At 62.5% G+C, this 25018-nt stretch overlaps 6 protein-coding genes across 6 annotated transcripts; 4 read left to right on the top strand and 2 right to left on the bottom strand.

The window, feature by feature from the left end:
* Positions 1–676: 676 nt before the first annotated feature.
* Positions 677–7029, top strand: VTJ83DRAFT_4469 (uncharacterized protein; the record flags this gene model as incomplete). Its single annotated transcript, XM_071010961.1, has 2 exons — positions 677–679; positions 742–7029. The coding sequence occupies 2 exons, from the start codon at positions 677–679 to the stop codon at positions 7027–7029; spliced, it is 6291 nt and encodes a 2096-aa protein (XP_070865919.1).
* Positions 7030–7979: 950 nt separating this feature from the next.
* Positions 7980–8697, top strand: VTJ83DRAFT_4468 (uncharacterized protein; the record flags this gene model as incomplete). Its single annotated transcript, XM_071010960.1, has 2 exons — positions 7980–8006; positions 8155–8697. The coding sequence occupies 2 exons, from the start codon at positions 7980–7982 to the stop codon at positions 8695–8697; spliced, it is 570 nt and encodes a 189-aa protein (XP_070865918.1).
* Positions 8698–10942: 2245 nt separating this feature from the next.
* Positions 10943–14413, bottom strand: VTJ83DRAFT_4467 (uncharacterized protein; the record flags this gene model as incomplete). Its single annotated transcript, XM_071010959.1, has 1 exon — positions 10943–14413. One exon carries the CDS (start codon positions 14411–14413, stop codon positions 10943–10945), a length of 3471 nt encoding a protein of 1156 aa, XP_070865917.1.
* Positions 14414–17556: 3143 nt separating this feature from the next.
* VTJ83DRAFT_4466 (uncharacterized protein) lies at positions 17557–17850 on the bottom strand (the record flags this gene model as incomplete). Its single annotated transcript, XM_071010958.1, has 1 exon — positions 17557–17850. One exon carries the CDS (start codon positions 17848–17850, stop codon positions 17557–17559), a length of 294 nt encoding a protein of 97 aa, XP_070865916.1.
* Positions 17851–19956: 2106 nt separating this feature from the next.
* Positions 19957–20876, top strand: VTJ83DRAFT_4465 (uncharacterized protein; the record flags this gene model as incomplete). Its single annotated transcript, XM_071010957.1, has 3 exons — positions 19957–20033; positions 20321–20439; positions 20611–20876. The coding sequence occupies 3 exons, from the start codon at positions 19957–19959 to the stop codon at positions 20874–20876; spliced, it is 462 nt and encodes a 153-aa protein (XP_070865915.1).
* A 2683-nt stretch (positions 20877–23559) lies between these two features.
* On the top strand, positions 23560–24944 carry VTJ83DRAFT_4464 (uncharacterized protein; the record flags this gene model as incomplete). The annotated part of the gene is made up of 2 exons (XM_071010956.1): positions 23560–23598; positions 23802–24944. 2 exons carry the CDS (start codon positions 23560–23562, stop codon positions 24942–24944), a joined length of 1182 nt encoding a protein of 393 aa, XP_070865914.1.
* Between the last annotated feature and the right edge of the window lie 74 nt (positions 24945–25018).

The raw sequence follows: 25018 nt of genomic DNA, 5'->3' as shown, positions 1-25018 counted from the left end.
CATTGAATTCCAGAGCCCGATCGGGAACTGGCGAAGCCAAATGCGGGTACCTGAGGTGGTGAGCTGCTGAAGCTGGAGCTCGGACCACCGAGCACCTAGGTACCTTAGGTAGTTAGTCAGGTAGTTATCTGCCGTAACGGTATTTCCTGGACGCCCGCCCTGTGCACTGTACGATAACAGTGGACCACTGATGAGAGTAGGTACCTCAACTACTATAGTACACTGTACCTACTACGGTGCTAGTAAGCTATGGACTCCGCTCAGCGAGTGGGTAGGTGGGGGACCTGGACCTGGCCTGGACCTGCCCGGGAAGAGCGCCTGGGTGACGTACCAGGCGGCGGGAAGCCAGCACCCAACGCCATCAAATTGCCCCCATCTTGGCAATCGCGTCTGACGCGCCGCAGCATTTCATTCCACATTTCCCAAAAGTGCGAACGGACGTCAGGTTGCCAACCATCCACATCCACGCTTCACAGCTTCGCCTGCGTTTCCCGCAACCATCATCAGACTTGGTTGCTGTTTTTTTGTGCTGGGCCAGGTCGGGCCCTTCCAACCCCTAGACCGGCAACTGCATACACATCGCCCAACGCTTGCAAGGTCTTTGAGCCCTTTGTCGCAACCTTTTTAGATCTCTTAGATCCCTACATATGCAGCATCGCTGCTTGGCTTCCTCGAGATGGTAAAGGATCCGTGGTCGCAATCAGGCAGCCTGGCCGTCGCTCACATGTGCCCTTGGTCCAGGTCGCGTTCACGGCCATCAACGTCGAGCCCGAGGACAACATCGACGAGGAGGTCGACACCACCAAGGAGATCCAGGTCGAAGATGCCCTCAAGCTGTTTCAAAACGCCCTGAAGCTTCACTCGCAGGGCCCCCAGTTCTTCGACCAGGCCGCCGACGCCTACAATGCCCTCTTCGAGTCCGAGATCTTTCGGTACCCCGAGAGCAAAACCGACTACGAGCGCGCCGAGGCCGGCCTGGATGGCACCCTGGCCCTCGAGCCCGCCCTCGCCCCGGCCTTGCCCCTCGTCCCAGTTGACGTTATCGAGCCCACCGACAGCGGCCTCCCCCAGGCCCTCTACCTGTCCTACAAGAACCACGGCCAGTTCCTCATCGACCGCATCAAGCACAAGGTGACCCGCGATGCCGCCCACAAAACGGCCCTCCTCGAGGAAAGCGCCGTGCAGGACGACGCCCGCCGGGCCCTCGACGACTTCTGCGCCGCCCTCGACCGCGACCCGTCCGATGCCGAGCTTTGGCGGAAGGCCGCCCGCGTGGCCTCGTTCCTCGGGAGCACCCGCGTCAGCCGCTACAGCCTCGAGGCCGCCATCGAGCTGGATGACGACCCCGCCGTCGACGATGTCGAGCCTCCCTCGCTGGCCGAGGCGTTCGCCGGCGAGCAGCTTCGACGGCAGCTGGGCGTCTTGGGAGATGACATGGCCCTGAGCCACCCCATCATGAAGCCCTTCGTCACCCGGGAGATGCCGCCTCGCCTGGCCCGCTTTCTCGACCCGATCCCTTTCCTCCCGGATCCCACGACGGAGCTGGCCGGCTCCAGACCCCGCAAGGAGGCGACCGAGGTGCCGCGCCTCGTTGTCTCCCTCTCGAAGCCTTCCTGGACGGAGCTTGGCAACGAGATGGTGCGCCTGATGACGGAGGACGGCCTGTCCGCTCGGGCGGTTACCATCAACCTCCCTGACGCCGCTGCCGACGAGGATGTCAACATGGAAGAGGCCACGCAATCGCCCGCCTCCGAGCCGCCCGCGGCGGAACCCGCGCTCGCGGAGGCCGACAAGGCGGATGAGATGGCGGTCGACCAAGCCCAGGAATCCCCCGGGGACGGCCAGCAGGAGACCGCGGTCTCGGAGTCGACCACGCCTCCCGAAGCCCCGTCCAAGGACCAAGGCGTCTCCACCAGGAAGCGCTCGCAGTCCATAGCCGGCATCGGCGAACCTCCGGTCGACGAGTCGACAGACGTCAAGCGGAGCAAGCGGACCAGGCGCCGGGACACGGCGGTCGAAGAAGCGATGGACTCGGCCACCCTCCTCGCGACCCAGCTCCAACCGTTGCAGGCCGCCGACCAGAACCTGTTCCAGACAACCAAAAACATCCTGGAAAATCTCGGCGTGACGGATCAGGTCACCCTCGGGAGGATCGCCGAGATCTTGGATTCGTGCGCCTCGGACGATCGCACCGGCAAGATCCAGAACCAGGCCGCCATCGATCTCCAGAGCTTCATCGGCCAGTTTGACGAGGAGCTCGGATCCATCCTTCTGAACAAGAGAGAGCTCCCGCAGCTGAGCCTGTCGTCCTTCCTGGAGCATGCCAAAGCAGGGGCGCAACGTCCCCCGGAGGCGCCCGCGTTTGACGATTCTCGCCGCTTCCGGGACTTTGCGGCGCGCATCAACCAAGGCTGGAACACCTTGGAGGACCTGGTCTTCGAATACGTGAACGCCCTGGCCAGGTCGTACACGGCCTTTAAATGGACGGATCAGCTGAAAGCGGCCGTGATGGGCGTCATCGGCCGGGCCGAGGAGGTTCTTTTGCGCAAGCTCCGGGACGAGGTGGAGCAGCGCTTGCAAGGCGGCCAGGCGAAAGCGCTCTCTGATCTGGCGTCGCTCACCCAAATGCTCTTCGAGCTGTATCTCGAAGTGTGCGACCAGCTCGCGGATCCCAACCATGCCGAAGGCCACGAGAGCCTCCCGGACGCCAACCGCAGGATGGACAGGTGGCTGCACAAGGCCGTCACCGTTACGAGGATGCTTGAGCCGGACCCGGAGGATTCCCTCGTCTCGCGCTTCCTGTGGGCCGCCGTCACCTCGATGACCATGTCCAAGGCGGCCCCGCGGGATCACATCCTGAACTGCTGGTACAGCTTGCGTGACTTCCTGGCCAGGCACGCCGGGGCTGCCATGAACCTTCCCAACAATGCTGCTCTGCCCGAGATCTCTGCGCCCGCCGCGGACCGCGAGATCTCCAAGCTCACGACCATGGACTTCTTCTTGGGGCTGTTCCAGGAAGACGCCGGCGATCCCGTCTCGGTCATCGAGAGCCTTGAGCCGGTTCTCAACCCCGACGGCGTGTACATCACCATCCCCGCGGCCGACAAGGCGGCGAATCCCGAGGACGCTGCCGAGGCTCCGCAGAACAGGCTGCCCATCAAGGAGTGTGCCAGCCAGGAGCTGGTGGACCTGTGGAAGTTCCTGCGGAGCAGCAGTACCGAGCTGCGGCTCCTGCTGTGGTCTAGGCTCGGGGAGGCGTACGGCAAGATCCAGTACACCACCAAGCAGTTCTCGTGCTTCCTCCGAAGCATCGAGGTGGTGGTGGCCGACCTGGAGAGCGACGACTACGCCCAGGCTTCGGACGAGGCCCGGCGGAGCCAGCTCATGGGCCTGCTCAAGGCGCTCGATGATCTGGTCATCCAGTCGCTGCATCTTGCCCTCAACGAGGACAGCTCGTTCCACATCATCGATGGCGACCACCTCAAGTCAAGCATGTCGGCCCTGGCCAAGGTCAGCTGCCTCCTGCATGTCGCGGCCATGCACGAGGACGAGACGCGCGTCGGCGTGAAGCCCGCGCCCGCGGGCAGCTCCGGCCCCAAGTCGTTCCTCGGCAAGCTGCAAGAGATGCAGGTGCGCACCTGGTCCCTCCAGTACACGATGCTCCGGGAGGGCATCCACTCGCACCCGGACGTGTTCCCCAAGCCCGAGAACGACCTCGCCGACTACCTGGCCGCGGTGCACCAGGTGCTGGGCCTCCGTCGGTACTGCAAGCTGTCGAACAAGGTGTTCCTCCGCATGATGCGGGTCGAGCTGCTCAAGCAGAAGAACATGGAGAACTGGGAGGACTACCTGGGCCAGGTGCTCTACGACCTCTACGGCCTCAAGCTCGGCGTGGGCATCTGGGAGGTGCAGGATCACGGCTGCGAGCCCGAGAACCTGGAGAAGCGGCAGGCCCTGCAGCTGGTGGAACGGGTCACCATGCTGGCGAACCGCATGTCCATGAAAGACCTGCTCAAGTCGGACCTCAAGGCGACCATTGAGCGCATGCAGCAGGCCATCGGGTCCGCCAAGTCGAGCCCGCAGATGGCCCACAACCTCCGCAACTACTCGGAGTATCTCAAGGCCCCCATCAACCCTCTGCACCTCTACCAGGCCCTGACGGGCAGCGTGGAGCTGGACGCGGTCGCCATCCACAGCCCGGAGAGCGCCCCGGCCAAGCAGGGCTGGTTCTTCCTCCTGGGCATGATCGCCCTGACCCGGTTCAAGACGATCGATCTGAACCGGCGGCAGACGCCGGGCGCCACGGACGACCTCCGCATCGCCGCCACCTTTTTGCGCCTGCAGCTCCAGTACACGCCGGACCGTTGGGACGCGTGGTTCCGGCTGGCCGAGTGCTTCGATTACGAGCTCGAGGAAGCCGTCCTCTGGACGGCCGACAAGATGAACAAGGAGCGCGCCGAGCTGGTCAAGTTTCAGCGCAACGCCATCCACAGCTACATCATGGCGCTGTCGCATTCCTACTCGTGGGCCTCCGACCCGGCGGCCCTGGCCTCGCTCGAGGACGGCCAGGAGGCGCTCTACGACATGTACCACGAGTTTGGCATGCGCCTCTACTCGTCGAGCCGCGAGCCCTTCGCCATGGAGCCCTTCCAGCATTCGGACCAGAAGCGCTTCTTCATCGAGCTCGAAGGCGGCGGCACGTACAAGGGCATGGTGCACAACGAGATGACGGACTACCAGGTGTGGAAGTTTGCGGCGCACCTCTTCCGAAGGGCCATGAAGGGCAAGCCCAAGGACTGGAAGAACCCCTACATGGTGGCCAAGTGCCTCTGGAAAATGTACCAGAAGCCCGACGACGAGCTGGACGAGCGGAGCCGAGCGCGCAAGCCCACCGTGCAGAGCGTGCTCGATGCGCTCGAGAAGACCATCACCATCGTCGCGTCGCTGCCCAAGCCTCGGCACGGCCAGGACCCGATCCTCGAGCCGCACTACAAGATCGTGTCGGTCGTGCACAAGCTCGTCCTGCGCGGCGACCTGCCCATCGCCGAGGCCGCCAAGGTCCTGCAGCGCCAGCCCTACGCGCCCGACGGCGGCGTCGAGATCCCCATCGCCAACGCCGAGGAGTGGGAGGCGTATGTGGTGCGATGCCTGCGCTTCCTGCGCGACAAGGACAAGTCCAACTGGCAGCACCGGCTCATCATGCGGCACGCGCGCGTGCTGTTCGATCCGGCGACGACGGCTCCCCCGGCCGCGGACGGGCAGGACCCGCCCGAGGAGGACGGCGGGAGCTACCTCACGGCGCGGGCGGCCTTCTTCGTCCTGCGCGAGAGCATGTTCACCAAGACGATGGTCATGAACGTGTGGAAGTGCGACGCCGAGCGGCCGGGCCGCCATCACGTGTTTACCGAGCGCTACATTCGGTACATGGTGGGCCTGCTGGACGTGCTGAACGACAGGGCCAACCTCGAGGCGGTGCTGCGCCGGATCCGCAAGAAGAGCGCCGACTTTTACCACTTCAACGAGCTCTGGCAGTTTTGCGTGCTCGCCTACCTCAAGCTGATCCGGCAGGCCTTCAAGATCCCGCCCTCGCACGACGAGGCGTTCAAGAGCTTCACCCAGGAAGAGTTCGAGGTGGCGAGCGACAAGATCACGGCCTGGTCGACGACCCCTCCCGCCGAGGGCCACGCCGCGCTCAACGCCATGAAGGAGGCGGTCGAGCTCAAGAAACTCAACTCGACCCTCATGAAGGCCGGGCCCATCGACGACTTGATCACGGACTGCTACTGGGCCATCTATCAGCACATCAAGCCCGACCTCGCCGGCCCCGTCGCGACGGCGACCGCCGCCGAGCAGGAGCCGGAGCCGTCCCAAGCCCAGGACAAGGACAAGGACCAGCCCATGCGCGACTCGGATCCCAGCGCCACGCCGGGCGCGCCACCGCAAAACGGAGTCGACGCGGCCGACCTCCGCACCCGGCTCCTCTCCCTCACGACGGCGCGCGACCGTGCCGGCTCGGAGCTCGCCGACAAGTCGGACCGTCACTCGGTGGCCGGGGACGCCGCGGCGCCGCGCAAAACGGGCGGCGTGGTGCGCCGCGCGCAGATCCTCCGGCAGGCGGAGCTGGCCGTGCAGGCGGTGCTCCGCGCCGCCGAAGCCGCGGCCCGGTCTGCGGGTGGCGCTGCGGCCGGCGGTGCGGGGGCGGGAGGCAAGACGAGGAGCCGGGTGGGGAGCATGTCGAGCTTGCGCACCGGCAAGGCCGCTGAAGGGGATGAAACCGAGGAGGACGACGAGGGGGGGACCGACGAGGAAGGAGAGGATTTGGAGATGAAGGACTCCGCCGCCACCGCGGCTGTTGCTGCTGCCGGTGGTGGCTCGGTGTCGGGGCGCCGCGCGTCGCTTGTGAAGCGTCCACACGCTGGTCAGGGCGGTGCTGGTGGTGCTCGTGCTGGTGCTGGTGCTGGCGCTGGCGGCAACGGTGGCGGGGACGGAGAGGAAAGCGACGTCTCAAGCCCGCCTGGGAGCGTGCACGACGACGCGGATGATGAAAGCGATTTGAGCGATGTGCCGGAGGGGTATGATGACGAGCCGCCGCCGTCGTTGCTGTTCCCGAACTTGAGGAGGAGCGTGGATGCCGGGAGGCCTGTGGGGAGCAGCAGCAGCAGCAGCGAAAGCGGAAGCGACGAGAGCGGTGGTGAGGAGGAGGAAGAGGAAGAAGAGGAGGGGGAGGAAGGGGAGCAGGAGGAGGAGGAAGGGGAAGAGGAAGAGGAGGAGGAGGAGGAGGAGGAGGGGAATGGAGACATGACAGGCGTGGATCTCGAGGAGGGGGATGAGCGGGAGGACGGACAGGATGAGCAGGACGACCTGGATGATGAGACGGAGGACGGCGAGGAGACGGAGGAGGGCCCTGAGCAAGAAGAGGGGGGCAGGGGGGTTGAGGACGGCGACGTGTCTGGTATGGGGCCCGGGGAGGTGGATGCGATGGATACGGATGGAGAGGATGGCGAGACAGAGGGTGAGGAAGAAGGTTGACGAAGGCGTCGGCGTCTGGGATGGTTTTGGGATGGCCGGCGTAGGTGTAGACAGCAAATGAACCATATATTGCATGTAGGATTTTTTTGCTGAAGACGGGGGAACCACGAGGAATCTACTCTGTACCCTGACTCCTTGCCTGAGTGATCTTTGGTGGCTACTGCACTTGGCTCTACCTCGGGTAGCTTTACAGTATCTCTGCGTAGGTTTTCTATTCTTTTTTTTTTTTTTTTTTTTTTTTTCATTCTCACTTTCTTCCTTCTCGTCCATCCATAATGATGCGGATTGCAGATGCATGCATGATGGGGATGAGATGGCTTCCACCGAGGTTGTAGAATTGTTTTGCTCGGCCAGCTGGGAGCTAACTTAGCTGGCTGGCTGGAGGTCGAATTCACCCATTACTATAGACCGTACTACTGCGTACTCAGTATGTACTGCGTACACCGCAGTGCCGTGGCGGCCCCACCCTCGATGCCGGCCGCCGCCGCCCCAAGCCGGCCCCACTCTGTCGTCACCGTGGATCTGGGCCGTCAGGCAACCCGGCGACCCCACACCTGCCGTCCCTACCGTGGCGGGCAGGGACCTGAGTTGCTCCCCGCCTCCCCAGCCCCCGCCTTCCCATCGGCCTGGCCGGTGTTTGCCTCGTGTGTGTGTGCGTGTGCCTGGCGCTAGCGACAAATCAACCCAAAGGCGGCAGGCAGCCTTCCCCGTCGGTCACCACGGGCTGGAATTTCTGCAACCTTTGGAAGCTTCCTCTTTTTCTTCCAAAAAAAAAAAAAAATACAAAAATCCGCCCTGTTCTTCCATTCCAGCTTGTCTCGGGAGCCCGTTTCAACAGCCTCGCGGGCTTGCACTCGTGTCCACACGGGACCTTCACCTCCCCCTGCCACGTTTCCGCCTTGGCTGTTCCCCGAACCCTCCATCAACCTCCTCCACCATCAACTACCACCATGACGTCCAACAAGCGCATCACAAAGGTACGTCTCACTAGCATCTCTACCACCGTAGTAACCACCACCCTCTGCGCCGCTGGCTATGCATACCCTGGGTGCCCTACCCGCCCGCCCCCCTGCTTGCCTGCCGCACAGCGACAGCATCGCTGATGCGTTCCCGTCTTCGCAACAGGAGCTCGCCGAGTGCACCACGCACCCGCCGGTCGGCATCACCGTTACCCTGCCCAACGACTCGGACCTGCACACCTGGCACGTCATCCTCGACGGGCCCGAAGACTCGGTCTACGCCGGCGGCAAGTTCGGCCTCGTCGTCAAGCTCCCCACCGAGTACCCCTTCAAGGCCCCGACCATCACCTTCTCGACGCGCATCTACCACCCCAACGTGACCAACGACAGCCCGGGCAACATCTGCCTGGGCCTGCTCAAGTCGGACAAGTGGAAGCCCTCGACGCGCCTGGCCTCGGTCCTCGAGTCGGTCCGCGCCCTGCTCGAGGAGCCCCAGCCCGAGGACCCCCTCGAGGCCCGCATCGCCGACGAGTATCGCACCGACCGCAAGGAGTTTGAAAAGAACGCCAGGGCCTACGTGCAGCGCTACGCAAAGGGTCCCGTCAAGTTTGACGCTTCCTCGGCCGGCCCGGCGGACGGCAACGCGAGCCAGCCCGGCGCCGCGACGGCCACGGCCACGGCCACGGGAAGCGGAGGCAGCAGAACCTAGGCGAACGCCGCCATCGTGGTCACCGCCGTCACCACCGCCGCCGCCTCGCGTGGGCGCCTCCGGGGGTGGAAGACGGCCGGCGCCACAAAGCGAGCTTGGCTCCGTTTGCGCAGAGGAGGATGGCGAGCAGCGAGTGCTGCCCCCTACGACAACGACAACAACAACAACAACAACAACAACAACAACAACCACCATGGCGGCAAGCCGATCGGGAGCCGGAGCGAAGGCGGCATTGTTAGGAGCTAGCATGGGAGCTGGGACAGGCGGTGGTGCGGAGGCAGAGGGAGAGGAGGTTGCGTGAGATACAAGCGGAGTGGGAACAGCAGCAGCAGCAACAGCGGCGGCGGCGGCGGCATGCGAGTGCGCAGGGTCAGGAAGGGCACCGGTGGTTCTGGATCATGATGTGGGCGATGGGGAAGGCTCGTGCCGAAGCTCGAGAGGATGTCGGGGATGCCCTGGGGGAGGAGCTGAAGATTCTCTCCTCTGCCATGGTTGGAGAGCGGACCAGCAATTCTGGGAATGGAGGGGGGCAAGGGGCCCTGGTGGGGTTGTCATGGCCATCATGAAAGATGACAAAAGAGCGAAATGACCGAATGGCCGACAGAGAAGCCGAAACTCGTCTCCTGACGACCGGTCCGACCCACGACAAGAATGCCAGCCCAGACACTCACTCGAGGACAGAGCGCAGCCGGGGCTAGGACTTTGGCCGTCCATCCTTTGTCCGTCCATCCGCTCCAAATCGGGCGATGCGTTCCTTTCCAGCGTTGGGAACGGGCGAGAAGAAGACGGATTGTCTAAGTCATGGCAATAGAGGAATCATGCCACAGCGAGCACGGTAATTTGTAGAGCATGACACTCAATCCATGCTTCTTGGTTGTTGCTACCTCGAACCCCCGGCGTCGTTGTCCTATCTTGTTTCAAAAGCACCTGAGCTCTGAAACTAGGGCAGATAATGATCAGCGACCCCGAGGAACACTTGTCGTTGCTCTCTTTTCTTTCCATGCCAAGCTCTGAAGAGGACGAAAAGGGAGATTGAATGATCCATATCTGGGTCGTCTGGGTTCTTGTCTGAATAACTACTATAGCTACCTGGAACATTCTGGGAGCCGTTACATCTTGACGACTTGCTTATGTCGGGAAAAGCCCCCGCCATCCCCGCCGTCCCCGCTGTCCCTGCTCCCACCCCCCAACCAAATAAACAAAACACTCAAAGCTTTCATATTCATAGCACAACGGACAACCGCACACTATGCCACATAACTACCACACACCACACACAACACCATGCAACCCGACGCGATTGACAAAGTCTAAGATGAGGGAACTCACTTTTCTATGCCCCATTTTTGGTACCCTATCGCCCAAAGCAAGAAGGAACAAGATTGGAAAAAAAAAAAAAAAAGACAACCCCAGGACTCCCCGGCCGCGCGCGCCTGAAAATGAGACCAGAATGGAATGCAAAAGCCATCCATGCCTGATGCGTTCGTATTTCCCCCTCCTCCCAAATCCATCCCGGTCCACCATCATTTCCCCCCCTCGCTCCCTCCCTCGCTTCCCCGCCGTTTCCCAGCATGTGTGTGCTGTCCGGCGCACGATGCTACTGTATGTAAATGGATGTAAATGGATATGACAAAAAAAAGGCCTTGGTTCCTCCCCCCCTCCTTTCCGACTCCTCTCTCACTGGCTTGGAGAGAGGCTGCGAGAATTGAAAAAAAAGAAAAAAACACATTAGAAGTTACATAGGGGGGGAAAAACACAAACAAACGCCATGAACTTTTTGACTGACCTCCCCTCCTATCATCCCCCACTCCTTCGTCGTCAGGTAGTTGTCGGGAAACCCCCCAAGATTCGTGAAAATGAACATCTGGGAGAAGGAACAGAAAAAAAAAGAAACACAAAAAGCAAAAAGATGATGATGATGATGATGACGAGGATGATCTCATGAGAGCAGCGGCGTACCGGACGCAGCGCGCGCAAAGATGCGCAAACAAATGAGACATGAGATTTGGGGGTGGGTAAGGAGCGTCGATAGTTATGGGTTCCGGAGTGGGGGGTGGGGGTGGGGGGAAGGGAGGGGGGTTTGTCATGGTACATGGTGTTTGTTGTTGCTCTGCGGCTGCGGCTGTTGTTTCTGCTGCTGTTTCTGCCGCTGCTGCTGTTTCTGCGGCGGCGGCGGCTGCAAGTCGTCCGGGGGTGGGTAGGGTATCGGATCCCTGACGGCGACGGAAAGCGGCCGGGGGGAGCCCTACATGACCTCGGCGGCGCGCGCCTGCTCGCGATGATCCTTGCGGCGGCCAAACAGGGGGTGGTTGTTTGCCTTTTTGCGGGCGGCGGCGGCTGCGGCGGCGGCCGCCGCCGCGTCGACGTCCGGGGTGGCCAGGTCGAGCCCGGCGCGGTGGCGGGTGGCCGGGCGGGCGGCGCCGTGGTGCATGTCGTGGCCGCCGGCGTCGCTGGCGGCGGCCTCCTGCTCGGCCTTCCAGCGGCGCAGGCCGTCGCGGCGCTCCTTGCGGCGCTCCTCGAGCACGTCCTGGGACAGGTGGCCGATGCCGTTGCGGCGCTTGTAGCACGTGTCGAGCAGCATGTTGCAGTCGATGATGCGGCGCGGGAAGGTCTGGACGACGCCAAACATCTCCATGGGGTCCTGGACGGCGCGTATCTCGCGCTCGCCGAGCTTGAAGATGGTCAGGGCGATGCGGAACAGCGTGCGCGACCCCTCGTAGAAAAACACGTCCCAGACGCGCAGGACCGTCTCGATGGGCAGGGTGCCGATGAAGCACGACATGAACCACGCCGTCATGCAGAGCGTGATGGCGGGCAGCCGGTTGGGGTCGCTGACGCTGTTGGCGTTGCTGTGCCCGGGCCAGTGGCCGCGCTTCTTCTTCCTGCCCGGGTCGAACTCGTCGCCGCCGATCTGCCTCCACACGCCGGGGAGGGACTCCTTGAGGGCGAGCATCAGCACGCCGAGGTCCACCTTGGACCCCTCGAGGCTCATCTCGTGCGTGCCCGGCAGGTAGACGCGCGTGATGATGTTGAGCAGCCAAAAGGCCTGCTCCTCGGTCTCGACGAACAGCAGCAGGAGGCCGGCCAGGAAGTTGAGCGACTGGCAGTAGCCGATGCGGGGGTTGTAGAGCGCAAACGCGTTGAGCACGCGGCGCAGCGAGGCGATGATCTCGGGCTCCTCCTGCGGGACGGCGGGCGACCCGGGAGGCGGCGGCGGCGGCTTGAAGCGCACGTTGTCCGGAAAGGTCCGGTAGAGGTCCTTCTCGATGTCCTCGACGATCAAGGGCTTGACCTCGCCCTGGCGGTTCGCATCCCGGCCCCGCCCGCGGAGGTCCAGGCCGGCCCGCCGCACCAGGTCCTCGTACACGCCTCGATGCTGGCTCACGATGGCCGGCCCGCCGGCGTAGTAGAACCAGGCGGCCCCCCTCCAATCCGGGGGGATCCCCTTGCGGATGAAGCGCTTCGTCTTTGCGCTGCGCGGCGGGAACCGGTTCGGCCGGTCCGTCATGAGCGAGTTGTCCTTGAGGAAGGCGATCCACTTCTTGCGCCGCCGCGCCAGGTACTCGGTGTAGCCGGCGTTCCAAGCGTCGTACTCTTGGCGCGTGATGTTGGCGCCCGCCTTGCGGAACCCGTAGCGATCTCGGCTGCCCGGATCCTCGGGCGGCTCCTGCGGGAGGCGAGGCCCGGCCGCCGGGCCGGGGGTGGAAGCGGAGCCCGAATCGGCGGCGGAGGGCGCCTGCGCCTGCCCTGGGGAGGAGGACGCCGGATCCGGGGAGCTCGACGCGGCCGGGGAATCGGCGCGGCCGTGTTCGATCGAGGTCACGGTCGAGTCGTCCTCGCCGGCGTCGGACAGGCCCGCCGAATCGCGCTTCTTTCGGGCCTCGGAGCCCGCCCTGTCCCGCCTCGACGTGTCCTCGCTGGCCAGGCCCAGCCCGATCTCTTTCGGCAAGGAGCTCGGCAGCAACGACCTCCGGGTCCTCGAGGCTCTCAGGTTGCCCGAGGCGGGGATGGGGATCGCCTTGGGCATGGGCAAGCTGTCGCTCATCGCCTCCAGCACCCTCGCCCGCACCCCATGGTCGTCTTCGTGGCAGCTTCGGGGCCGGGAGCCATCCCTCCTTCGGGGCTTGTCGTCGTCGTCGTCGTCATCATCGTCGTCGTCGTCGTTGTTGTTGTTGTTGTTCTTGTTGTTGTCGCCGTCGCTGTCCTGGTGGAGGTGGTGGTGGTCGTCATCGTCGTCGTCGTCGGGAAACCTCATGCTGCGGCGGATGCTCTCGATGTCGGAGTCGTTGAAGCCTCTCTCGTACATGCCCATAACATCCTCGAGGCTCAGGCCGTCGTCGACCGAGTTGGCCCGCCAGCTGGCCCGCGCGTACCCGTTGATGATGGAGTGCTCCGTGATGCTGCTCGCCTTGGTCACGATGCTGTTCCTCTCGGTGCCGGCGGCGGTGAAGAGCGTGCCGTGCGTGGTCGACGAGGTGAACTGCGATCGGAAGCTCGAGCGGAGCTCGTCGCTGTTGGCCAGCCACGGCGGCAGCTCCCGGGGCTGCGGCGCCTGCGGCGGCGAGGCGTAGGCGGCATGGTGGTTCGCGGGCGGACGGGGAGACGCGACGGCGGCGTGCGGCGCCGTGACGACGACGGGCTGCGGTTGGCGCGACGCATCGGATCGCGCGGCGCCGTGGAGGTGGTCGTTGCTCGGGCGGCGGGGGACGGAGGAGAGCGTGCTGGTGCTGGCGGACTGGGAGGAAGAGCCCGAGGTCCGCTTGAGCCAGGGGGTAGGGCTCGATCGGGCGTGGACGAGCGGCTGGGCCGCGTCTGGCGTCGGCTCTTCGGACAGAGGCCACTCGGTGTGCAGCCGAGGCGTGGCGACGCGGCGCGACAGGGCGCCGTCCGAAGCCTGCGATCGTATGCTGGCCTTCCTCGGCCGCGAGAAGTTTTCCACGACGGGCATGTTCGGCTCGGTCGGGGTGCTCCGCTGGCTCGAGGCGGGCGACTCGAACTGCGAGACGGGCGTGAGGCGGGCGAGCTGGTCATGCTGCGGAGACGAGGCCGACTGCAGCGGGAATCGACGGGGCGGGCCCGGGCGCAGGATGTCCGGATGCTCCGGCTCGGACGACTCGGGGATGAAGGGGTTGGACGACAGGCCCGGGAACGCGGACCGCGGCGGTCTCCGGCTGGGCGACGACTCGGCCCGGGATCGAGGCGCGGCGGGGAAGTGCGAGATGGTGGGCGTCGGGCTCGGGCAAGGGCTGGCGGCCATGTGGGAGGCGTGGTGGGCGTAGAAGAAGGAATCGCTGCGGGCCGAGGGCATGTCGGGAGGGACGTGCATGTCGTTTCGCAGCTCGAGGACGGGACGGGGCGCGATGCAAGGTCGCATCGAGCTCGCGGGGGGATAGGGGGCCTGTTGGTGTTGTTGTTGATGTTGTTGTTGCTGTTGCAAGCGGAAGGGTCGGCTCCGGGGAGGATCAGGGTCGAAGGCGCCTTGGCCCTCGGCGCCGTCGTGTTTCGGCCAGGGACCGGCGTTGGACCACGGCGGTCGAGCCTGAAACCGCGACGGCGGCGGCGAAGGTGCGTAAGGCCTTGTCGCCTGCGGGGGCTGTTGTTGTGCTTGTGCCTGCTGGGGGAACCGATGACGCGGCGCAGGACCGCGGTCCATCATCATCATCGTTGTCGTCGTGCTGCCGGCCGCAGCGCCGTCGGTCGCGTCGTGGTCGTCCATGTTGACGGCGGCCGGTGCGAGACGTGGCGGGCCAAGGGAGCAAGCGGAGGTCCGGCGAGAAAGACCATGGAGCGGAGAGGACGGGAGGTTGGCCTCGGAATAGTTAGTTTGCAGGTTTGTGTTTTCTTTTTTTTCTTCTTCTTTCTCCGTCTTCTTCGACAGGGCAGAATCCCAAGCGTCCGGTCCGGGGCTCCGGGCGAAAATGAGTGCCACCAGGCTCGGAAGCAAAAAGTCCCAGCAGCCAGAGACGATGGGGGGGGGGGGGGGCCACAGGCCGGGTGTGGAATTACGGAGGTGTGCCAGGGGGGGGTTGAGATCCTGGTCGCAGGCCTGCTTCACGATGATGGGTTTGCTGGATTGGGGAGCGAGCATGTCGGGGAAATGTGGAACGAGGCGGACAAGTTCCAGCGTCGGGCGGGGACCCGTCCGAAAAGCAAATGTCAAGGGTGTCAAGGTCAAGGGAAAACATAAGAGAAGGAGGAGAAAAAAAAAAAAAACCGTAGCTCGTGTAAGCCGTGAAATCGCCAAAATCTGCAGTTGACCGAGTCAACACAAAGTGCAGGCGCATGGCATCATCATCCTCCTCCTCCTCCTGCCTCCTCATCGGGGTCGGTCCCCGTCCCCCCCCACTCAGAATCACCCAAAAGCCTCGCTCCCGATAATATTCGTGTACTGTGTAGTTAGCTAGTTATTAGTTGACGTTGGTTCATACTGCGCATGCTGCGTACTATAGTAGACGCTGACCACGCATCACGCATCACGCACCCACCCGGCACTCAGCATCCGACACACGCCCACCGTACGCCTACGCCGCGTCTCGCTCGACGTGCATTTGTCTCTCCCTAGCGTACGGTACGGAGCCGGCCAAGCTACTGTGATACAAAGCAGCAAGACCGCCTGCCGGTCCTCCGCATCGAACCTCTCAACGAACGCTGTCCTTGCAGCAAAACACCAATCGCATCTCTGGGGCGATGCAGTCCGCCATCCCTGCGCTAGTTAGGTGATGCACTTGTGCAAGTGAAGCGCCGCGTCTTTTTGTTTGTGCGGTGCCCTTGCGGATCCAAAGAGAGGGGGGGCGGGTGGCGAGGGGGCGCCTGACAGCCCAGCCCGGCCCAGCCCAGAGCCCAGCCCAGAGCCCAGCCCAGAGCCCAGCACAGCACAGCTTAGCACAGCTCAGCACAGCATCGACGCGGCGGGACAGGGGGGGACAAGGGACAAGCTTACATAGATCAGATGACTCTATGTAGAAAAGCCTCCGTCCACAAATTGGAACCAACACCAGCGCCCCCCCCCTCCCGAGGCTCTCTCGAGCTCTCGAGCAACGCAAGACGCCTTGGACGACCGAGACCCCGAGGTGGAATGGAAATCGGGCTGCGTCATCCCAACGTCGACACGGCCCGGTCCCCCGTCCATTCGTTGGCCTCCCGTCCGGGTTTCCCTGCTCGCTGCACCTCTGATGGTTTTGGGAGACATACATATGTATGTCTATGGGTATCGGACGTATCAAGGAACAAAACCCAGCCATGGCTCCCGTGGTAGCTCTCTCATCTTCCCTCTCGGGAAATTTCAAGCCGGCGCTGGGACGGTGGGTGCGAGAGGGTTGGCTCCAATCCCGCGCGTCTCCCAGGGCAAAAAAGCAACGGCCGACGCGGCTCGACGGACGAGGCAGCCCCCCCCCCCCCCATGCCCCGGCCTCTTCCTGGTCTCAGGGGCACCTATGCGGTATAGCAGAGCCACCTCGGAAGCGGGCGAATGAGCCGCCGATGCAACAAGTTTCGGCATCAACACGGTCGGCCGTTCGACGATGGATGACCACCCCTCAACCGAACCACGCCGGGCCCAGGCCAAACCACAAGCGACCCCGCCGTGGTTGAACAGCCATACCAACTCAACTTTCAGATTGCCACCGCGCAAGCGAACCCACGATCGGCGTCTCCTCCCCATCATCGCCTGCGTCCCGAGATTTCACCGCTGGAACAGCCTTTTCCCAATCGGGCAGCGTCCTCCTCGTCCCAGAGCCCCCGGACCACGGCCGTGGAAGATTCCAAGGTTTCCACCCGTCTCTCTCTGGCTAGCTGGTATCCCCTGGCGGGAACACCCGCCTGTCAGACCGACGCCCAATTTACGGAATCACGCTAAAATCACCCAGCACGTCAGGCCAGCGTCGCATCCGACCAGCTGACGGCAATCTCCGCCCGTCGTAGCATCGCCCAACCGCCCGCCTGGCGAGATGAACGCCTGCACCGTCCGCCCGGTTTGTCAGCAGAGAGCTCAGAAGCTCGCATCGGCGGTCGCTTTCATAGCTCTCGTCAAAAAAAAAAAAAAAAAAAAAAAAAAAAAAAAAAACCGCGTTCGTGGCGCAGGTGTGGCGTTGGCCCGTGGACTTTGCGTCCTGGACGACTTCGGCCTGCTTTTGTAACGTTACACAACGAGTTGGTTAGCTAACGCTCCTTACGTGGGGCCCGACCTGCCCGGCCGTCACCTATGCCAAGCCCGGCCAGATCGGCCCCCGGGTGCAACAACAGAAAGGAAACAATCAAGTAGCTAAGTAGATGCCGTCCTCCTCCTCCTCCTCCACCACCATCACCACCGCAGCTCTTCCGAAGCCATGTCTACGTCACGCGCACTCTAGCAGCGGAACCCTGGGAACCCTTCCCCATGCGGTTGTTCCGGGTGACAAAACCAGGTGGTGTAGACCGTATAATATAGATACGCTACGACAGCAATGAAGCCATAGGACCCGTCGGTTAACCTGCTGTGCGTGCAAGGCACGAGCGCAAGGCTTCAGGGGGTGCGCGCGAAGCCGGACAAGGCCCGGCCGCGGCTCACCGGAGGCCTCCCGCTTCCGCGGGTTCCCGGGCCTCGCTCAAAATGCGTCTCGGGCGCGGCGTGAGCGACCAAAAACAGACGCTTGTCTGGCAACTTGACGCAACCTTCGAGAACGGCCCGTCGAGCGAGCGTCCGTCCCGGCTTGTCAGGTTGGGTCTTGAAGCAGTTAACTACCGTCAGTAATCCCTGGTGCTAAAGAGCGGCGCGGGTGCCCTGTTCCCACCTCTGCATGATCCTCTCCAGCGCAAGAAATGAACATGGCGTTGGCCACGGCCCTGCAGAGCTTGTCCGTGTCTACACCATTGTCTGCTAGTTTATACATATTGTGCCAACGCGCCCGCCGTACGGTAGATTGTAGGCTGGTGGCATTTGGCGAGGTGACAACTGTAATTACCTTGCGAGGTAAGGTGAAGGTTCAGTTCATGGGCCGGTAGCACAGCACAGGCTATCCCGGGGGTTGACGTTACCATCGCCCTGGTCTCGGCGTTTCTTTTTTGTTTTTTTTTTTTTTTGCTTTTTTTCTTTTTTTTCTTTTCGCTGGTCGGTCGGTGATGGAGACTTTCAGCGTCTGGCCGGTCCGCGCTAGGGTCGGTGGCAACACAATCCATATCGGTTCCAACATCGATCCTGTAGCGTTCGGCACCCTTCTGGTGGTTGGGCCCGGGTTGTCCTGGGAGATGGAGGTAGGGGTTTTCTAACAACCTAGACAGGCCGGGGCGGCACGCGCTGAGCAACGAAGAAAACCAATTCGGTGGTGGCTTGTCGAAATGTCAGTCGACATCCAGCCGTGGTCTTGCTGGGTCTCCTTGCGAAAGATATCCTCGTTGCTGCTAGTCTTGCTGTTCCCAGCTGCCGGCTCCAAGGGTCTCATGACGCGTGCAGACGGACAACAAGGTGCTGTGGACGCCTGGCGCGCAACCAGCTTCCAGCAGGGTAAGCAAGCACCTAATTGCTCATGGTCACAAAGCTGGGTCGTATATCATGGCATTACCCTTGCCTGCGCAGAGAAACGCGAGCAAGCATCGAGACCGGGTCTGGATGTTTACCCGGGTATTTCGGGCCACGTACCCGAGGCAATGAATACCCTTCCGCGGCAGCGCAGCGGGACGACTCAAGCAAAACTGGATTTCCATGCTCGGCATTTGTCCCTGATTGTTAGGCATGCATCTGCTGGAGGCACCTCCTGGCGGACGCGCAATGACCCGGTCTTGGGACGTTCGCAACAAGCTTTTCCTCCGACGCTTTGGCTCCGTGGTCCTACCGTGGGATTGAAGGCTACCCAGTAACTCGGGCTTGGCTGGCCCAGGGCAGGGTACATTCGTTTCCCCCCGAGTGTGCTGCTTTGGTGAGCATCGTCGATGTGCTATTCAACAGGGCCAAAAGAAAACGGCATTGTTGTCCCTCCAGCAAGCCCCCATTCCGCCCGACGGGCCCCGTCCTAGAATCGCTTCACCCGTTTCGTGTTGTGTGCTCGGTCACGGCCAGGAAGTTGCCAGCTCAGGGACCATGGTCAGCAACATCATGCAGACGTTGGCAGGTTGTAACGATGCCGGCGAGCTGCCCCAAGGCGTGGCCTTTTCGTCCTCTCTTCTATACTAGACGGCCTCGAAAGCTGGAGCAGGGACGGAACGGCTCGGTTGGCCCTCTGGCATCCCGAACAGCGGCGGCTGTTCGCGTCAACAGAACCTTGGAAGTTTGGCACCGAGTTTCGTAATCTCGGCAAGCATGAGGGGACAACAGCTCAAAGAGTGCGGTCTGCCATGCCTTATCGGGCCGTAGACGGCGCTCGGGGGTGAAGAGGGCGTTCCCTCCACACAGCACACAGACCGTTTGTTACCTTGCAACGACCTACTGCCTACTACTGTGTATAGTATACATAGGTAGGTACCTTAGCAGGAGGACCCACATCCGTACCATACTAGTAGTATATACTAGTATAGGTATACTGTAGTAACTAGGCAGCGCTTGTACGTCGGCGTCGGCCCTACATTTTCCCCGAGAATCGCAATCCCGGCGGGCACGTGATTCCGCCATGCGAGAAGTTTCTGACGCCTTCGGCCCCAAGCTCCAGGCATCGGATGCCAAGGATACCCAGAGCTCCCTGGCTCGCCCGTCACCTCGTCAGGGGTGTCTGATTTTACCCGGTGGTCCGCGAAGCAGCAAGCAACCAGCAGCACCATGCAGCCTCCCCCGAGCAGCACCAGACGGGGCGCTCTCCGTCCGCCGGCGCCATGTCTGACATGCCTGAGGTTTCAACCTTCTCCAAGGTTCCGCGGCAAACGGCGCTGGCGGTGACGCACGGTGCGACACCGGGCATTGCCCGCACGGTACACACCCCAGGAGGTCGAAGGGGAAGGTTGGAGCTCCCCGCCCAACCCCCCCCCTCCTTCTCCGCAGCAGCACCGCAGTGCGCATCCGCGCGATCCTGATCCCCTTCCCCTCCGTCTTGCTGGTCTCCCCGTCGCATCGTGCCCTCTCGCCGTGTTTGCGCACTGGGCGGGAGGTACGTACCGGGCGACCCGCCGGAGCTCCCAGCCCTCGCCCATCCGTCACCCCAAATCCCCAAATCCCCCCCCCTTCCCCGGAGCCTTCCTCACCTTCTCTCTCTTTCCATTCTGCCACAGTCACCCATACCCCATCGCAGCGTGCCCTCCCGTTCCATCCGACGCTCGTCCTTCTTGGTAATTGATCCCGTTTGAATCCTTTTTTTCGTCATGTCCGGTCGCAAGAGAAAGCAGGACGAGGAGGAGGAGCTCGTGTCGCTCCCCAGCGGCGATGAGGAGGAGGAGGAGTAAGTCAATTCCCCGTCGTCGCAACACCCTCCCCGTGGCCCCAATCGCGTCGCAAGCGCGAGGCGACACCGTTGGACGATGCGTGCCGCGGAGTGTTGTCCGGCGCATCACGGCGCACGCTGGCGCACGCTGGCGCTCGAGGTGTCGATGGTCCGTCCGGTCGCGAGCCAAGGAGGAGGGGGGGGGGGGGGGGATCTCGCTGGCGGTGGGCCGCGCCCTTGTCGCGTTGAAAACCGCGCATCGCATGCGACCTTCGACATGACGTGGCTAACAAAAACCGTCGCAGGTATGTTGACGATGAGGAAGAGGAGGAGGAGTATGACGACGACGACGAGGAGGATGATGAGGAGTACGATGAGGAGGGCGAGGGTGAGGAAGACGACGAGGACGGCGAGGAGAACGAAGGTAAGCCCCCCCCCCCCCCCCCCCACCATATCCTCTGTCCCTTGGATCCCGGTTCCCATTGCTTCGTTGTGATGCTGCAACGGGACGTTTGTCCGAGGGCGCTGGCCATCTCAATTTCCTGCCGTCGACCGTTTTGGTCCTCCGCGCTTGTGGCTGACGCTTGTCCTCCAGAGCAAGCCCCTCCCAAGAAGAAGCTAAAGACGGCGACCGGCGACGAGAACGGTGCCAACGGGCACGCCGAGGACGACGAGGAGGAAGAGGAGGACGAGGAAGGCAGCGGCGAGGGCGAGGAGGACCTCGAGGAGGAGGACGAGGACGAGGAGGCTGGCGAGGAGGACGAGGCACCTGCCAAGGGTGTCGGCAAGGTCAAGGGCGCGGCCGCCGAAGCCGAGGCCGAGCCCAAGGCCGTTGCCGCCGGCGGTGACGAGGAGGATTAGACGTCGCGCTGGCGGACGTCGGCCTTTTCTTTCGCCTTCACCAGAGGCGGCGATGAGCTCGACCGGTGCCAACGGATAGAGCGGAGCCCGGCCGCCCCCGGCCGCCCGCGTCTCCTTGCTTCATGACCACATTTTCTTCTTCGATGCGCACTTGCTCGCTCTCTATCTAGGATTCGAGTTAGAAATGGATATGGATCGGAAATGATGAAGTTTTGTTCCCACTTGCCGCAGAGCGTCCCCCTTCCGTGTCGTCATGGGTTGGGCACCCATGGGTCATGGCCTTGGCTTGCTGGCAGATTTTCAGCCTTTTTGAGTCTGGGCAATCGCTGGCCGGGGCGACGTATCGCCGACTCCGGTCTCGTCCACCGGCCTTGAGGATGGGCCCATTCCCGCCCGATCCGGCTGTGCATCCAGATGGTTTGCTCCCAGGTTGAACAGGTCCGCACAGCTTGGCCGTCCAAGGGAAGCAAGCCACCGGACCGTTCATTTCAACCTCAAAACCCCCCAAGGGCCTCCCAAGCGTTGTTGTTCTTGATCGGCTCCCTTTTGACGACTGCACCACCTGCCATCCAGCCGATTTCCTGCTCTCCCCCGGGCATGCATGGGACGGAGTTGAACGAGGGCTAGCGTGCCCCCTGCCCGTTTGTCTTGTTCGCTGCGTAGATTGTCCATGGTCTCCGCGCCTGAAGCGACCCAGGCCCCAAGCCGTCCGGCGCCCAATCGATCGTCCGTCCGCATAGCTCAACAGCTTTCGCACGGCCTCTCCATTGCTGCGACTGCTTTTTTTTTCTCCTTTCTTTTTTCTTTTTATTTTTTTTTTTTTTTGTTTTTGGCTGCTGTATCTGACCATGGCATTACCTGGTAGTCCAGTCCGCAGGAGCGGATGCCAACCTAGATGTGGTCATCACCCTGAACATGGATAGAACAGGATGACGGTTCACTACTAGACACACCAGCGAACCCGTGCTGCGCTAAGTAATTACCTACCACCTTCGGGGGAGCCAATGCCCAAGGTGCCTCAAACGGGTCTGCTTCCTGGCCGCTGAGCCTCATCTCTCCAGGCTCCCCCAACCTTTTTCGACCCCGTCCGCATCCCCCGCCTCTGACCTCTGTCTCTGCATGTCCCGATCCCATCGTCGGGCTTCGCCGGCGTCCGGGCAACTCCAGCAACGATCCACCCCACCCTCCTCTCATTGGAGTGCCGTAATATTATCTACCGGACGTTACGGCGGGTTCTCCGACGGCGTAGACCCGTGGCGCGACGGATGCGATACAAGGTAAAAGAATTCGCATCTCGTCGCTCAACCGTCCAGAGGGGGACGGGAAATGGTTGGGAGGCCAAGATGGCCCCGACCTATGGAAACGCCGTCGCCGGCCCGGACCCGGTCCAAGGGATGCGGCTCGACCCCAACATAGAAGGCCGCCCTTGCGCACCTGGCTCGCTCATGAAGGCTGGAAGCGCCGGTGGTTGCATCGAAGCATGCAGCAGACTGGAAACGGGTAGATTTGGAGAACCGCCCGTGCGGCTGGCGCCGGCGTTGGTGTCGTGTTGGCTCGGCCGTCGTCCTGCATTAGCTCCGCAGCATAGGTTCACCTTTTTTTTTTTTCTCGCTTTTTTTTCCTCACGCAGCCCAAACGTTAGTTATTCCGAGCCTGGTTGGAGGGAGGAGGGGGGAGGGGGGAGGGGAGCGTTTGCACTAGAGCCGATCCGTTTTACGTATGGATGCTCAGTACGGGATGAAGGTGCGTTATAATAGGTCATCATCCTATCGAGATATGCGTACGGTCATGGAATACTTTGGCCTTGGAATAACCGGCCAAAAGGAAACGCCCGGGGAGAGCCTGAACCCTGGGATCCCCGTGTTCAAACGCTCTCTTGTGGTAGGATGGAAGGCCAGTTAGGAGTCGGCCGATCCCCCATACTTGGTCCCCAGGCTCTCTTGAGGGTAGCAGCAGCTAGTTATCAGCTCCCCGCCCGCTTGGTTCGCTTCCCCGCATTGGTGGGCTGCCAGGAGGGGAGGAAGAGACATGCCACGCAGAGTGGTGCCACTTTCATGTACGGGCGCTTTTACCAAGATCCAACGATGCCTCCCATCGTCGGTTACCGCACGCGGCGATTCGTTGCCTGGCGGGCGGATGGAGGGATGGGATCCACCGTCTTGGAAGCCTAGCATGGCCGGGAGCCATCGTTGAGTCGTCGGCGACAGCCAATGGGGCCGGTGATGTAATATGGAGCAGCCTCCCGCTCGAACTGCCGCTCGCTTGGATCGTCGAGGCGCGATGCGCCGTCCAACCACGACCCTGGTAAGGACGAAGCACCGGCTGCCACACCGTTGGGAGCATCAGAATTTGTTGGTGAGGATGGAGCAGTCAAGAGGCCTACTCGGGTCCGCATATAAACCGGGAGTGCCGGTGGTCTGGAGCTGCGCCAAATGCGATCTTTGAGCAACACCAGCTTCCCATGACGCGTGTACCGATGACCAGCCCTCTTGCCGCTTGTCGAAAGTCTGGGCTCGTCCGGGTTTCAGCGACCGCACCTCTCTCCTTTCAGACGCCCGGAGGGTGACAGCGTCGTTTGGGGTGGCCCATTGTGTCGAGCGTTGAAGAAGGGGTGGTCGACCCTGAAGCAACGAACAACCGCCTCACCTCTCCATGTCTGACCTAGTCTAAGCTTCCGAGAGCCATGGAGGAGGTCAAGGCATCCATCCCAGAGGGTGAAAAGGTTAGATCCATTTCAATCTCGTCTCGGCGTCTCGTCTCTCCATCGTGGCGAGGGTCGACTTGAGGCTGCTGAGACATGTTGTGTGTGGAGAACATCACACGGTCTTTTCGTCCTGAAGCCATGGAGACGAGAAGGTGGTGATGGTAGGAAGGGTGGTGGTGGTGGTGGCGAGAGCCAAATGCTAATACCGGGCCATTCACCAGAGCTCTTCCGTCTCACCCTTGACCCCAAGCTCCGACGTTATGGACAGCTGGGCGTCGACGGCTCCGTCTCTGGGCTCCGCGGGGCCTGCCTACCCAATTCCTGCTTTGATCGATGATACGTTGTGGGGCTACTTCTGCGCAGGACGAAGCGCTAGCGGCCTCCATGCCAACACCCTAGGGTCCATGGAGCCGTGGCAGACCCTTGAATCAACACCTGCTCTGGAGGCTCGTGACGTAGCGGTGCCCCCGATGACCCCCGGATCCTGGCTGCATCAAACAACAGGACTGGTCTCGCCGCCCATCAGCACGGTCGGACTCCTAGCCGACCCGATGCTCTCCCATTTGACCGGGTCGGCGCGACTCCGGCCGTCGTGGTCTAGCGAGCCGGCCGCTGTCACCACGGCCGCTTTTTCTGCCGCCACCCCGATTCCTCAAGATAACCTGGACGATCCCATCCCGAAGGCCATCAAAACGGAACCCCGGGCCCAGTCCCAGCCGCGACGGCCCAACGTTCAGCTTCGGACCGCGGCCCGCAAGAAGGCGACAAAGGCATCCCGATCTTCTCCTCTCTCAGCCACATCCACCCAAAAGAACAGCTGCTCATCGTCACCATCACCCACTTCGCAGCCGTCGAGCACCTCTCCCTCCACCCGAGACGGCGGCGGCGGCGGCGACGACGACGACGACGACAACGACGATGGTCGCCGCTTGGACAACGACGGCCTCACCCCCGAGGCTCGCCGTGCGCGGCACAACCACAACCGCGTCGAGAAGCACTATCGCCGCCGCCTCAACGTGCAGTTTGCGCGCCTGCTCGACGTGCTGATGCTGCCGGTGCCGCCCGCGAGGGCGCCGTCGATCGAGTCTGCCACGACGGTCAAGAGAGGGAGAGCGGGCGGGGGTAATGGCCTCGGTGGCGTCGATGCCGGAGGAGCGCGGGGAGGCGACGGCTTCGACGAGAAGCGTATCAGCAAGGCCGAGGTGTTGGAGCTGGCAGCGAGAAGGATCCGGGAGCTGGAGAAGGACAAGGAGGCGCTGGTCAGGGAGCGAAAGGAGCTGGTGAGGAACCTCGAGGTGTTGATGATGGCCGGGACGGTTGGCAGGGGGGGTGTAGTGACTTGCTTTGGGGGGAAGCAGCGCTGATCATCTAGTAGCATGGATGGCCACGCAGGGGAGGTGGGAACGTGAGAGCAAGAGGTTGAGGTTTGGCGTGGTAT

This window comes from Remersonia thermophila, chromosome 4, assembly GCF_042764415.1.
Source record: "Remersonia thermophila strain ATCC 22073 chromosome 4, whole genome shotgun sequence".
Taxonomy (NCBI): domain Eukaryota; kingdom Fungi; phylum Ascomycota; class Sordariomycetes; order Sordariales; family Chaetomiaceae; genus Remersonia; species Remersonia thermophila.
This window is presented reverse-complemented; position numbering and strand designations above follow the sequence as displayed.